At 32.5% G+C, this 16,020-nt stretch overlaps 1 protein-coding gene across 1 annotated transcript; it reads right to left on the bottom strand.

The window, feature by feature from the left end:
- Positions 1-228: 228 nt before the first annotated feature.
- LOC103501639 (elongator complex protein 1) lies at positions 229-6,952 on the bottom strand. The gene is made up of 6 exons (XM_008465255.3): positions 6,602-6,952; positions 6,191-6,512; positions 2,761-5,815; positions 1,787-1,885; positions 1,385-1,703; positions 229-498 (listed from the first exon to the last, which is right to left on the bottom strand). Exons 1-5 carry the CDS (start codon positions 6,758-6,760, stop codon positions 1,388-1,390), a joined length of 3,951 nt encoding a protein of 1,316 aa, XP_008463477.1. The 5' UTR covers positions 6,761-6,952; the 3' UTR covers positions 229-498; positions 1,385-1,387.
- Between the last annotated feature and the right edge of the window lie 9,068 nt (positions 6,953-16,020).

Raw genomic sequence — 16,020 nt, 5'->3', positions numbered from 1 at the left:
ATGTTCAGTACAGTTGACAAAATAGCCACTTGAAAAAATTAGTCATAATAATATGGTTTCGCATTCAATCATTTTGTCAAAAGAGACGATGAAAATTAATAATGATAACAATAATGGTCCTTCAGTTTCTAAAATTAAAACCATCAATCTATCTACACTCATAATCTTGCTATTTAAATAAAATGAGCCTCAAAAGGAGGAGGTGGGGAAACCATCATCAAACGCTCATTCACAATTTTCTTTTTCATAATTCTGAAAAGGATTAGAAAAGTTATAACTTCAATATGATGCTCATCTAAATATTCAACTCTCAAACATGAAGATGTCTACTGGTACACATTCTAAAACCAAAAGATTATTTCTGCAAAATTTGGATGGAATTCTATTAAAACCCATTCTTCATCTCAACATTTGTATCTTCTTCCCCCTTCAATCCCTCAGAATTTGAGATTGCAAAGGCTTTAATTTGAAAAGGCAGGTTTCTTTTCCTTGGTTAAGCTGAAGACAAAATAAAAGGAGAATTAGAAAACAATGGAAGAGTATGTTGATCTACATGGAATCTCAATATGAAGATGTGCATATCAATAATCCAGTATTCAAAACGTTATAAGAAAATGAAGAATATGGATCAATGCAAAAGAACATCAACATTAATTAACAAGAAAAGAAAATAAAAGAACTCTGTAGAAATAATGTTGAGGAGGAAAGTAATGAATCAGGTGAATCCAATCTTATTCTCACCTTTCTATAGGTTCCCAGTTTCTAATGGAATTCTTCCTAGCATGGAATGAGAGTGATTATGGTCTAAGTATAGATACGAATATGAGACATGGATACACAACAAGGACATAGGGACACAGAGACACATCATTTTTTAAAATCTAGGATATGGACACGATAGGGATGCATTGCGAACATATATCATTTTTAGATTAAAAGAAAATTCAAAGAAAATGGATCGACACACATTATACTTAGAAAATTAGTTTGATACATTACACTTAAAATTTATTAATTATTGTTGTCGTATATATCTTTTTAGCCTGCTCAATTAGTGTTCGATGCATGAGCACATCTTGTCCAATACATGGGGTGTCCAACATGTGTCAGACACGGGTACTCTAGCCAAATTAAAGTGTCGGTGCTTTTCTTAAATTATGGTAATAGTAAATGTTTCTTTAAGCAAAAACAAAACAAAACCAAAAAAAGAAGGATATGCAAACAGTAATGATAGGTATGACAAAATTTAATCTGTCAGTAGGCACCGGGTCCGCAGCCATCAAACGCTATTCACATGCAAACTAACATATAGCCATAAAAACACAGCATGCACAAGTTGTCAAGTTGGAGCTGAAAATTAATCAGTCAAGTTACCAGAGCTCACCAGTCATGGAGAAGGGAATACTTTATAACGCCATGAGAAAGCTTCCAATTTTTGGACTTCACTCTTCAATGCTTGTACGTAATTCTCCAATGTGTCTGCCTGTTCATTTATTATATCACTAGAAATAGTATCATCAGCAAGGTTTACAGCTGCCATTTGTGAAAGTTGAAAGCTCTCTGCAGTTCGTTGGAGCTTCTTTGCAGTTTCTTCCTTTCCCAGCATCACAAGGGAAATCAACAATGATTTTAGCTCAGACCTAGGCCCAGCAGTTAGAGTCATGCCCTTTAAATGCTCTACAAGTGCCATCTCCTCACCAGGACTACAAAAGTGTACAATAAAAATGTTATTTCCTGAGTGACAGGATTGCATTAGATAAAGAGAAAAAATCATCAGTTTAGATACCTTCCTGGACGGATTTTTCCTCTACTTTTCTGTCGTCTTGCCTCTCTTGACTTCCTACCAGAAGTTGTGCTCATGGTAACAGCCGAACTCCTTCTACTCCTGTACATAATTTGGGGCAAGAGCTGAAAACAATATTCATAGAATCCACATTTTTGTACAAAAGGATGATCAAACAAAAGCAAAGGTAACAACATTCTTATTTTCCATATTCAACTTATACAGAAGGACACAAGTGTACAACCTATAGCAAGGCCGTAACTATGGAACATGAGCAAATGTACATTTAGATGGACCTCCACGGGGAGAAAATATATTAGAGAAGCACAAAAGAAGCTAAGCAAAATTCATTTAGTTAATTAGGTGTCAAAAGTTTAGAAGTTTGTTATCTATCAAGGTTCAATTCAACAACATTCTTATTTTCCATATTCAATTTATATCCCTATAAACCTATGTGTTATTAAAAATGTTTTCCGTTTTAAAAGAAACGATCATGTTTATTTTACTATTATTATTGTTTTATGGTGGATATTCAAACAAGCCCCTTGATTACCCATACAAGACCATCATCTAAGCCTACAACCTTTATTGTCAATAAATAACATTCCTTCATTTGAGGCTTTTTACAGAACCCAACAGGTTAATAGTCTCAAAAACTAAGAGGTCATGGGCTTAGTCCATAATGACCACCTACCTAGGTATTAATTTCCTACAAGTTTCTTAAACATACAAATGTTGTAGGGTCAGGCGGGTTCTTCCGTGAAATTAGTCGAGCTGGGCATAAGCTGGCCCGAATAGTCATGGATAAAAAAAGATAAAAAAAAAAAAAACAAAACCCTACAAGTTAAACTTCAGAAGTTGTACAGCCAAACAGGAGTGCCTTATTTCAGTTATAGGTTGATAGCAAACATATAGAGAGACTTTTAAATATCAAAAGAACCGTGAAGCAGTATTATAAAGAAGATTAGAATACATACCCAGCTGAGTAAGCACTCATTCCACTCAAATTACTGCTAGCTTCTGACGCAGTATCATCATCAAGATTATGCATTGAACTTTCCTCTGCCTTGATTTTAGCAGCCAGAAGTAATCTTCTCTGTCGAACAGCTAAATATCGAGTTAAATATTTTCCTACTTTCTCCAATCCTTCCTCATATTCACCAATAAGCAAGCTTGCACATTCTGCAGATGCATTCTTCAGCTCTGTTACTAAATCTTCTCTCTGATACCTGAAAGCAATTCTCAAACCCTCTTCCCAGTCCCTAGCATTAATTAACAAAGCCATCCCACGGTTGATATCCCCACAGTACTCAAGAGCAATTTTAGCTGCTTCACCTGGTTTGCCAATGGCTTGAAGCTCCTCGCAGAGTTCGTGAGCCAATTGAAATATCTCATCTTCTCTCATTTTAAGAAACCCGGCTACTATAAACACCTGACTCCAGTTACCACTAGCACGATATGACTTCAAAGCTTTTTCCAAATTGGAACAGCACAGATAAGTTTCTGCAGCATCTTCAAAACATTTTACATCACTAAGATAATCTCCCCAGGCTTCAAGGACTAATTTCCTCTTAGCATCTGTGATCAACTGAAGTCCCAAAGAGAATAATTGAGGATTTTTCTTCATTAGGTTTATACAATCAGAAAAATGATCCTCCCCAGCTGAAACGATATGTTTTAACGCTTTCTCAAATCTTGACAATCTTAGGTCAACATTATAGCACATTAAGGGGAAGGGCATCTTCTCCAGTTCCTGAAGATAAGGGATAAATTCTTTTGGATCCCGCTGCGAGTTTATTGCCACAATAGCAGCAAGTTTTAAATCATAAAGGCCTAAAGCAGTCTCAAAAACAGCATCTGGATCAGACAACCATAAGAGATGTTTCAGAGCTTCTTCAGAAGAAGGATATGATGTTCTCCTTGGATCATCAGAATTAAGCAGCTCAATTTCACGTATAACTTTTATCCTCTCTAGAGCTTCTTCAAGTGCTGGCGGATCACTACGTGCAAGGGTTGTCAATATGCATAGTTCTCTTGCTGGACTTTCCATCATATGCTCCTCAACAGCCTTCCTTATGGCCAGCAGAACCATAGACACCTTGGTTTTTACACAAGAATCTTTGGATTCCCTGGGTGCTCCAATTTTATTGTCATCCGTGCATGAACTGGATATGAAGTTTTTATACAGGGTCTTTGTTACATCATTGTTCTTTATGGCACAAACAAATTCAGTGATGTAGTTAAAATTATTAACTTGCTTCACAAATTCTGCTGCAGACTGGATAAATGCTTGTAAACCACAGTAATCAACAACGACATTAAAATCTATCCTATGGCGCCTAACCATAAGAAGTGCATCTCTGAAGCGCCCTTGGATCAATGCATTAGTGATAGACGCCATTACCAACTTTCTTGGATATATGCACTCTAGATTTCCTCGAGCTGTTTGTAATATAACAGCAGCAGCATCACCATGCAGAACACCAACAATTTTGGCACTTTTTTCCCATATATAGATGAAGTTTCTATTTTCTTCTTCTTTGCATTTGCTACTAGCTTGGAAAAAATTGTATTTCTCTTCTATTTTCTCATGCAATACGTCTGGAATGTCGAGAATACAAAGCATATCCTGTTTAGTTGCTAAAACCAAATGCGTAGTTATTTGGTCCCCCAAATTTGAGTAAAAAGAGAAACCACTACAATTGTTGCAAACTACCATCCCATTCAAATGGAGCCTCCCAACATCATCAAGTCCAAAAAGAAGGGGCTTTAGCAACCCATTATTATCCACCAACGCCACGCTCATCCAGGGACAAGATGATGAAAACCTCTTATCCTCCTGCTTCAAAAATTCACCAGGAAAGCCCGATCTAGACACATACTTAAGAACTTTTCCACCACTAAGCTGTACAAATGCAGAACAATTTTCAGCAGGATTTGAAGCTACACAGATGACTGGTCCTTCAATAAATTTTCTATTAGAAATCCTCGCACCCCAACCAGAACATGTAGGTAAACCTAGAACATGATCCTTGGGCGATTTAAGATCAATTTCCAATAAACAAAATCCGAAAGGTTCCTCGTTTGGGGAGCCTTGAGAGACGTAATTATAATCGTCAGACCCATAATGAGAAACAACAAGAAGTTTATGCAAGTCCAACCAGACAATATGTTGAAAGGAGCCAAATGTTGATTCAGAAGTTGAAGCTTCAACATTAAATTCCTTTCCTTCTAGTTCTTCCCAGACATCAACTGCAGGAAACTCAACAGTTGATAAAAGGCCATCTGATAACAAGGCAGCCAAACAATTCTTAGAATTCTTAGAGAAAAAGGCCACATCACGGACAGGACATGAAAATTTCAAACTGAATAAATACAGAGGAGGTGGCATGAGAGATAAAGAAAGAGGGGTCACTAGTATCTTTGAATCATCAATGACCAATGCTGTTGAGTTGTCCATGAGAGATGAGTTCCACGTAAAGTTGTGCATAGTAATTTGTCCACTAACTGTCCAACAAAATAACTGAAGAGGCCTTGTTGGATCCCATACAAACCTAACCACATCCTTCTTTGAGTACCGAATTTCATGCTTCAAGTACCAATGGTTATTGCTGAAAAACCAGATCTTAACAGAATCATAACTTTCACATCTAACAATACCTGCAAGAAGATCTGAACTGCAATTCCACTTTAGAAGTTCAACTTTTGCACCAATTCGCTCATTAATACAAAATGAACTTCTTTCTAATCCGTTCCTTTCAAAAAATACTACAGTTGGACATTCAGATTCACTTTTCTTATCATAAACAGCTGCAATTTTAGCTCCACTGGGCATCCATTCCAAAACTCCTCCCACAAACGTTTTTACTTCAGATGAAGCATGCAAGGAACCTCCATCTCGCTCCCAGATCTTGAGCTTCTTGAGTGCAGAATTAGAAGTTTCTACATCGCTTAGAGTCACAAAGTATTTCCCATCACCTCGCCAAGAAATGGAACCTTCAAAATCATTTTGCTCAGAAAAGTTTGGTTCACCTGAAGACATGATCCAATCATTGTATTAACAAACATTCAGAAGTATGGAACCATTTCTAATGTAACCATAGTTGGTCTTTCTTTTTTTTGTTTTCCTTTTCTTTTTTATGAATGTTCATGAAGATGACCAGAGAATAGCAAGAAGCACCTTGCAGCTTAACATCAAGTAATTCAATATCGATTATAAAACTCACAGGTTAAACAAAGTCCATCAACTCTGGAAATAGAAAGTAGCTCAAAGAAAAGGTCATAAATTTTTCTATCAGTGAGCAAGATGCTCTTTACGCACTTCAACACATATGTCGACATAGATAAGCTATAAAATAAAATACCCTATTCAATTGTGTATAGAAGTTCTTACGTACGTCAACACACCTTCAGGAAAATCCTCGAGAGTGTTCTCATACATCAAATCCCAATCATGAGTCATTACCAAAATCTGCCGAAGGCCAGAAATTATGCATAACAAATCACCATCTGGACTAGGAGAGATACGTTTCACACCACCCTCCACCATGCCAACAATTTCAGTCCCATTTCCATCCACAGAAAACAGCAAAAGAACTCCATTACGAGTTCCCATTATCAGCGCTTCTTTCTCCATCAAATAATCAAACGACGTAACATAGTCTCCAGTTTCCACATCTATAGGATGAACTTCAGCAGGCAACATGGCTACGCTTTTCATTCTTTCATTCTAACAGATGCGAATAACAAGCACACTTAGCACAGAGTATATCATCGTAAAGAAATAACAAAAAATAATCACCAAAAGGAGATGCTTACATGGAACGAAGTAAGCTGAGTAGTGTAGACGAAATTGGCGGAGGAAAGAAAGAAGAGACGGTTCCGTTCAATGTCGAAGGCGGAGAATTGTATGACTTCTCCATTGGTTTGTAATTCGAGTTTGAGAGAACTCTCGGAATATAGCTTCAAATTATTCATCTTTCAGAGAGAGTTGGGGTTTTGGATGGGTTTTAAGGTATTGAAGCCTTGAAGAAGATGAAGGTTTTACGGCGGCGACGTAGGAACGGCGCCGGTTAATGACGGAGTATTTATGTAACCTAACTGGTAACTAGCTCCTCCGACTGATCGGTGGCGATTTTTTTAGGTCCGTATTATTAGAGACAACGCCGCCGTTTTGTTCACTTGCTGCGGTTAGTGGCAGAGTACTTTTGTTAATAAGTCGACAAATGAGGGGTACTTTTGTCATGTTAGTTCGGGCATTTTTTTTTAATACTTACAAAATATACCAAACTATGAAGGCAAAATCGTGTACCACGTACACGACTTTGCTTGGAAGTCATAAAAGTCATAGACGGAAGTTTTTCCTTTCCTTTCTTCACATTATTTAATTTATATATATATATATATTTTAATATTTTATATATCGTGGACCCCACATCTTTTAAAAATATGTAGTATATATATATTTAATATTTAAATATTATGGACCCCACATTTTATTGTTAAGATAATTAATAGATAATAGTTAATAATTAATATATATATATATATATTTAATAATTAATATATATACATATATATTAAATTTTCAAATTTCAATTTTAAAAAATATCTTTCTTATTAAATATTTTTTCAAATTTCAAATTTCAATTTTTAAAAATAAATTTTCTCATTAATTATCTTTCCAAATTTCAAATTTCAATCTTCAATTTTTTTTAAAAAAAGATATATATTAACAAAATATGTTATTAAATATTTAAATATATATTTCCTTATTAAATATTTCAAAATTCTAATTTTCAATTTAAAAAAATGATCTTTCCAATTTTCAAATTTCAATCTCTATAGATTCTTATATATTTTCGATCTCTAAATATATTTTTGAAAATTATAATTTTGAGATTTAAATATTTAATAACATATTTTGTTAATATATATCTTTTCTTAAAAAAATTGTAAATTGGTATTTGAAATTTGGAAAGATAATTAATTAAAAAAAATATATATTAACAAAATATGTTATTAAATATTTAAATCTCAAAATTATAATTTTCAAAAATATATTTAGAGATCGAAAATATATAAGAATTTATAAAGATTGGAATTTGAAAATTGGAAAGATCATTTTTTAAAATTGAAAATTAGAATTTTGAAATATTTAATAAGGAAATATATATTTAAATATTTAATAACATATTTTGTTAATATATATCTTTTTTTAAAAAAAATTGAAGATTGAAATTTGAAATTTGGAAAGATAATTAATGAGAAAATTTATTTTTAAAAATTGAAATTTGAAATTTGAAAATTTAATATATATGTATATATATTAATTATTAAATATATATATATATATATTAATTATTAACTGTTATCTATTAATTATCTTAACAATAAAATGTGGGGTCCACAATATTTAAATATTAAATATATATACTAAATATTTTTAAATGATGTGGGGTCCACGATATATTAAATATTAAAATATATATATAAATTAAATAATGTGAAGAAAGGAAAAGTGGGGCCACGCATTGAAGTCGTGGATCCCGTCTACGACTTCCAAGCAAAGTCGTGTACCTGGTACACGATTTTGCCTAAATCACTCTATTTTTGTCAATAGTTTGCCTTCTACCCTATTTTTGACAATATTTTTTAAAAATACATTATTAAAAATAAATCTCCCCAAACTATCTATATTTATAAAATCTAAAATTTGGTTATATTTTATCAATACTTTTATTTAATTTTTACCCTTTTTAGAATTTTATTTTATAAAACAAAAACTTCTTCGTCTGAAGAAACCAACCATATGGAAAGAATGTTGTGAAAATGAAAGTAATTCAACTCATGTGAAATTTAGTTTGATTCTTTATCAAAAGGATAGTGTCAATTGAATAATTTCTATTAATATGTGATTTCTTTCCTACATGATTTGAAAAGTGGGAATGTCTCAACAACATATATCTTAACTAATTGAACCATTTTCAAGTTGTTTATTCATTTAGAAATGATTTTTGAATATTCAATTTTGTATCGACTAAATCCATAAATTTCATTATTAATTTTATATCTAATAAATTCTTAATTTTTTTTAATCTATTATATTTATTATGTAGCAAAATTTTAAGTCTTTTTGAATATATTTTTCAAGGGAAGTTGTCAAAAATAGTAAAATAAACACAAATATATTTACACTTCAATGAAAAATCAAGTATAATGGTTTAAAATAAATATTTAAAACCAATTTTAAAAATGGATTTTTAGTATTTGATGATTAATCTCCTTGATTTGTATGAAAAACTTCGGCCACCACCTCTTGTGACATCTGACCAATATCTCTGGGGACTATCGTTCAATGAACCTTCAACTACCATCTTGCACGCAATCACCTCTAAAATTCGCTTTCTGACAACAATCACCAATCAACTTTTAAAGAACATCCACTTGTCAACTTTCGATGACGTTTTTCAATGACCATTGCTAACAAACTCTTATAATCATTTTTTTTCGAGCCATGATGGTCAACTTTCGTATCAGTTTTTCCTGTAATAACTATTGGCGAACCTCTGACGACCACTTTCTGACAACCATCCCCAACCAACTTTCAACAATCGTTTTCTCTAGCTGTCGTTGGCCAATTTCTTGTCACCATTTTCTGGTGGTCGTCCCCGGCTTACCTTCGGTCACTATTTTTTTATGACTAACGTTGACCAACTTTTCTTTACTGTTTTTGACAATGGTTGTGTACAATTTCCAACCACTGTCTCGGTGTGATAGTCGACAGTGAGCTTCCAGCAACCTTTTTTCTGGCAACTGCTATTGACTGACCTCTAGTCACCTTTTTCAAGTAACCCCCACTAGCCACTTTCACTCACCATCTTGGGTGATTGTTTCATGTCATTACTGATTGTTAACTTCCAACAAAGAAAGAAGTATTCTAGCTGCGAATCTTTGAAGACAAAGAAGAAAATCAAGAGAAGATAAGAAGAAGATGAATTTTTATTTTTTATAAAAAGCAAGAAAGAAGTGTTTTAAAGGAAAAAAACTAAGAAGAAGAAGATTATTGAAAAAAATAAAGAAAACACCTAATATGGCTAGTCTTAAATTCTCAATTAACATTTGGACGAATTTGACTTTTTCATTAATGTTAAATATTACATATTAACGAAAATTAGTATATTTTTTTCTATAAATATTTTGTACTATATTTATTATTTATATTATAACTTACGTATTTATTCTATTAATTGTGTAATATTTTTCTTTTCATTTAATGCTGTTGTAGTCATTTTTATTAGTGATTCTATGTAAATATGATATATATTGAATACAATTCTGATAATATTTCCAATAATCTTTCTCTCCCCCAATTTCTTATCCTTTCGGTGAATTTAGAGAAAAAAAATTTCAATCATCTCTCTCTTCATTTTTTATTCTTTCGGTGGAGTATACTACATCTTCAACATTTTAACCAATCTCTCTCTTCATCCATTTTTTATTGTTCCGTTCATCTTCTTAATTCAAGTTTTCTGGTGAATGCATACTTGTTTCATCTTATTAATGTTTTTCTGGTGAAGTAAATTATAGTTGTATGCCTGTGAAGTTTTTCGATAAAGTAAATTTGTTTCATCTTATTCATATTTGTTTCTAAGTATTTCTATTGTTTTTTTCTTACATTAGCAATGCACATTTTTGTTGAATTCGAGAGTAATGTAATTTGAATTTATACTTATTATATTACGTCCAAATTGTAATGTTTTTTATATATTGAAAGTCAATTTCATAATCTCTTATACTGTCTGAAATTGGTTTTGGTTTAAATGGATCATTATTGAAGGGATGAAAACCATTTACGGCGAAAAAAATACAGAAACTCAATTTTAATTGGAACCTTAGAAATACCAATACATTGGCACTTTGAAGAAAATACAGAGAAAAAAAAACTTACGCTCGTTGACGACTCTGAATCTACCAATCACCAAATTTTGGGGCACCACCACTTGGAAACCTTCCTATTCTCTGATTGAGATGGTTTGTGGGAACCAAAATTGGAATAAGGGAATGGAGAGATTTTTTTAGAGAGAATGGATAGACTTCTTCGCATAACTCACTCCTGTAATTTTTTGTTACGCAAAAAAAATTCCCTCTTCTTCAGTCGGAAGAAGAGCGAAGTTAGAGAGAATAACTGGGAACGTGGGAAAACCACCCACGTTCCTTATTAATTTAATAAATTAATATTAAATTAATTAAATCATATTTAATTAATATTTCATTTAAATCATATTTAAATGAATATGATTTAAATGAATATCTCTCACATAACCTATAGTTTTAATTTAATTAATTTAATTAAATCAAATTAAACTAAACTATTAATTAATTCTCCAATTAATTAATTTTTAAATTAAATAGCTTATATTTAATTTAATCCATAATTTGAATCATATTCAAATATAAATTTCTCTCATAACTTATAGTTTTAATATGTATCATATACACATTAAATTTTAACTTATAGTTCTAATATGAATCTAATTCACATTAAACTAATATTTGAACTTATTCAAATATTTTATTCTCTCATAATTTAATTTTGAATCATATCCAAAATTAAATTTATATAATAAAGTCTAAATATAAACTTTATATTATAATGTACAATGTACATTATATTAATTCCCAAAGTAAATTTGAACATTTCAAATTACAACCAATATAAATAAATTTCATTACTCTTTATGAGCTAGGAAGGGGACCTAATGGACCTACAGATCAGAAGCTACAACGATATGAGATTAATTGGCTAAACTCATTAACCACATTAATCAATATTCGTTAACTGTGTGTACACTCCACTAAAGACTCACAGCTGAACTCTTCTCACTGTCGATATATTTCTGTGTCCACGGATATAGACCAATACCAGTAAGTTAGTCCTTCACAAGTGTTCGTAACTCCAGCTGGGTCAAATTACCGTTTTACCCCTGGGTTACCTCTAGTCCTTAAATACCAGTGCTCCTCTAATGAACAACCTGTTTATGGTCCAACCACTAAACAGAAACCCCTCTCGCGCCATAGAGAGGGTAGGGCCATTTGTTCAAGTCCCGGAGACACCATTTAAGGGAACACTTATCTACTTACCCTAAAGGTGGGAAAGAGTGAATTCCATCTTGTGTGATTATGTTCCCAGCTCTCCACTCGGTCTTATCCCCAAAATGATAAGAATATTGAGTCGGCAATCTGGCCACTCTCACTCTTACAAATCAAAGGACAATCCCTCGCAAACAGGAGTTCATAATACACTTAGGATTAAGACTAAGTTACCTAGGTCATCCTAATGAAATAGCAATCCAACTAGTTAACGGAGTTACATCTAATGATTACTATTTCGTGGTCCAGTCTTATGCAAACTCATTGCATAGGATACCCTCACTCGCATGTCACATACATGAACGCATTTGATCAATGTGTCTGTATCAAATACAAAAGTGAGTCGTATCCATAGTGTTAACAGTATAAGGTACCCAACCTTAACCCTATACTATAGACCCTTTAAGCTGACCTTGAACATTAATCCCTGTATGTCTCTACATACTGTTCAAGACTCATCAAACAGCTTAGGATGTTAGTTTATTGGATTTAGGTTATTAAGACAAAACTAATAAAATAATCAATAACACTTATTGAAATTAAATAATAAAACACTTTATTAATGACGGTCAATTGATTATATTTACTATCTACGAGTTTTAGGACATAAAACCCAACAATTATATACTAAGATATATTGTTAATAATACTATATAGTGATATATATCAGGTATGACCAACATTGTAGTATATTATGATGGTTTTTTAGCGATTCAGACAACTATCTTAGTTATAGCGTATCAAAAATTTTAGTTTATAAATATATGTCTTTTCAAAAGTTACACAATAGTCTTCTATCTAAGTTAGGCATTTTTGTTGATAAGGATAATTTGGATATATACCTCTGTTTAGGTCCTATAGAATGTATTAAAAATGACTTGCCTATTACCAATGATAGCAATGTTAAATGGGGTTACCACGTAGTAACATCAAATGTGGAGCAACTTGTTGTTCATTTTGTTGCCCGATTGGCTATTGCTTTGGATTATAGAGCTTTCAATTTATTGTCAACATACGTCCATGCAAATAAGGGCCCTTTTTAAAAAAAAATATTGATCTGTCAAAGATTTCTTCCACTTTCGAAGTAAAAAACCATGACATGTTTTCAATGAATGCTTTGTTGAAAATATCCTTGCAAGTCATTGTCATTAGAGACACTTTTCAATACAGTACAATTAAATCAAACAAGAAAGTTTTGATTTTATAGTGCGTATTTGAAGAATGTTTTATGGTCACTACGTGCTTTGTGTTGTTTCCATGGCGACAGACCTTTATGAGTTATTACTAGGTTTGATGTGAACATACATGTTTTGTAGATGTTTCTTTAACATATCGTAGTTAAGTTACTTTGTTTTTTTTTTTTAGGCATCAAGGACCTAATATAGAAGAAAATAAGTATAACTGGTTCGGAGTTGAGCACTTCTAAAGATATAGTCCATTATATTTGTTGTGAGCATGGTTTGAATATTAGTTACCAAAAAGCTTAGTGTGCACATGAAGCTGCATTGGATGAAGTTAAAGGATCTCCTAAGGACTCATACAAGATGTTACCAAGTGTTCTTCTAATGAACAACCTGTTTATGGTCCAACTACTAAAAAAAACCCTCTCATGCCATCGAGAGGGTAGGATCCTTTGTTCAAGTCCCAGAGACACCATTTAAGGGAACACTCATCTACTTACCCTAAAGTCGAGAAGTAGTGAATTCCATCTTGTGTGATTATGTTTCCTGCTCCTCACTCGGTCTTGTCCCTAAAATGATAAGCATATTGAGTTGGCAATCTGGCCACTCTCATCTGTACAAATCAAATGATAATTTCTCACGAATATGAGTTCATAATACACTCAGGATTAAGAATAAGTTACTCAGGTCATCCTAATGAAATAGAGACCTAACTAGTTAACGGAGTTACATCTAGTGGTTGTTATTTCGTGGTCCGGGCTTATACAAACTCGTTGTATATGATACCCTCACTCGCATGTCACATACACGAACACGTTGGATCATTGCGTTTGCATCAAATGCAAAGTGAGCCATATCCATATAGTGTTACTAGGATAAGGTACCCATCCTTATCCAACTCTTATACTATAGACCCTTTAAGCACATCTCAAACATTGATCCGTATGTCTCTTTACACTGTTTAAGATTCATCAAACAACTTAGGATGTTAGTTTATTGGATTTAGGTTATTAATTCAAAACTAATAATATAATCAATAACACTTATTAAAATTATAATAATAACACTTTATTAATAACGGTTAACGAATTACATTTACTATTTACGAGTTTTAGGACATAAAACCAAACAATGGACACATAATGAGTCAAGGCAACCATGTAGAAAAGGACTACGTGGTGGTAAGAAGCTAATCGATGTGGTTATGTTAGCAGCCTAAGCAACAAGAATTGAATCGTGAGATTCTCAGGAGACGCTGATGATGATGCAGTCATCACAATAGGTTATGTGTGAGAGGGGTTCATGTTCTTGGTGTAAGTAGAAGAAAAGACTAATGTGGGGGTTGTGTTTATCAAATGAGGCGTGAGAGCCTATTTTACAAACTGTGTTTATTGAATGTATTGGTTTCCCTAAACAAGATTACAAAATATAACTAATAAGTATTTGATTTACATATTAAGCTTTCCTTCCCCACGTGATAAGGTGTTAAGATCGAGTTATGAAAGGTTGGGCAAATTACTACCTGATGAGGCGTTAGCCAGGCGATCTAAGTTTAAACTCGAAAGCCTAAGCTAGGCATTGAAGGCTCTAAGTTTGTTTTAAGTTTTATTGTAAAGAGAAAGCATATATATTGTATTTTGGAATGCGTATTATTAAGCTAATAAAAGAATTGTTTGTTATATTTCCGCTATGTTATGTTACTCTTATCGCTTAATAGCAAAGGGAGTTAAGTTGAATTAGGCGATCAAGCTAAGTTCAAGGACTTAAGTAGAGCATTCTGGTGTTTCGCATTAGAGGCACCATGCTACTTAAGTCACGTCGTGTGCCCGCATTTCGAGGTTGGACGTGTGTGGGGCAGGGCGTGACAAATATATGACAGCATATCTGTGAAATATAAAGGAAACCACATGCATGTTGATTCCACAACAAAATTTAGTTCTCTAGTTCGTTCAACGCAAATTTTTTTTCCTTTGAACATTAAAAAAAGTTTGGAATAAATTTTGACTACATATTCATATCAAATATTCTCTAATATAGATAATATACTCTAACAAGTTTAGAGAACAAAAATCACACATTTTTTACCGAAACAATATTCCATGATCGAAATATGAAATTTCAACTCGTCCTCTTGCATCGAAATCCTATTTTTTGCACACACTAACTAAAGTTTGGAAAATTTTTCAAAAATAAGTTTCAGAATAAATGTTCTATAATATACATAATATACCCTAACAAGTATAGTGAATAACAATCAAACATGACTAACCAAAACGATATTCGATGGCCGAAACTTTTCCTTTCTAAGTGTCCTTTTTTATTGAAACCCTTGATTTCTTACATTGAAAATGGAAACATGAGTGTCAATCGATTTGGGAAGAAGGATGTTCAGTTTTCGGAAGTTGCTTCAAGAAGGAAATTTTTTCAATCAAATTTTAAGATGAAATGGATCCTCACAATATCCCAATTTTCCTTATTCACGTCAATTGAGTTTCCTTATTCTTTTTTTTTTCTATTTTACTAATATTACTATTAAATATGTAGTTTTGACATATGGGCTCAACATTTGTTTAATTTTGTGGTCTATTAGAACTTTTGTGAAAAATATTGCAATGTTGGGTCCAGCTAGTAAATATGCACTCCTATTTAGGCTATACTAGTTAAAAAGCCCTAAAATAAAATGTAAGGCTCACAGCTAGAGGAAGGTGGAGAATATTTAGGAAATCTAGATTCAAAAAAAAAAAAATTTGAAAATTTGAAGATTTGAAGATTTACTTTGGATAAATAGCAAAATTTAATTTAAATTGGTGAAATATCAAAATCGTAAAAAATGGAAAAAAAACAAACAATGCTGCAAAAATGTTTTAAATGCCCTATATTTTAGTGAAAAAACTAACATCTCAA

Source organism: Cucumis melo, chromosome 9 (genome assembly GCF_025177605.1).
Source record: "Cucumis melo cultivar AY chromosome 9, USDA_Cmelo_AY_1.0, whole genome shotgun sequence".
Lineage (NCBI taxonomy): Eukaryota > Viridiplantae > Streptophyta > Magnoliopsida > Cucurbitales > Cucurbitaceae > Cucumis > Cucumis melo.
This window is presented reverse-complemented; position numbering and strand designations above follow the sequence as displayed.

Bases quoted from the DNA above. Each gene is read 5' to 3' on its own strand.
- LOC103501639 (XM_008465255.3), bottom strand. From the start codon at position 6,760: ATGAATAATTTGAAGCTATATTCCGAGAGTTCTCTCAAACTCGAATTA. The intron at 6,513-6,601 runs GTAAGCATCTCC...CGCATCTGTTAG, and splicing joins CTCAGCTTACTTCGTTCCAT to AATGAAAGAATGAAAAGCGT. The intron at 1,886-2,760 runs GTATGTATTCTA...AATTATGTACAG, and splicing joins ATGAGTGCTTACTCAGCTGG to GAGTAGAAGGAGTTCGGCTG.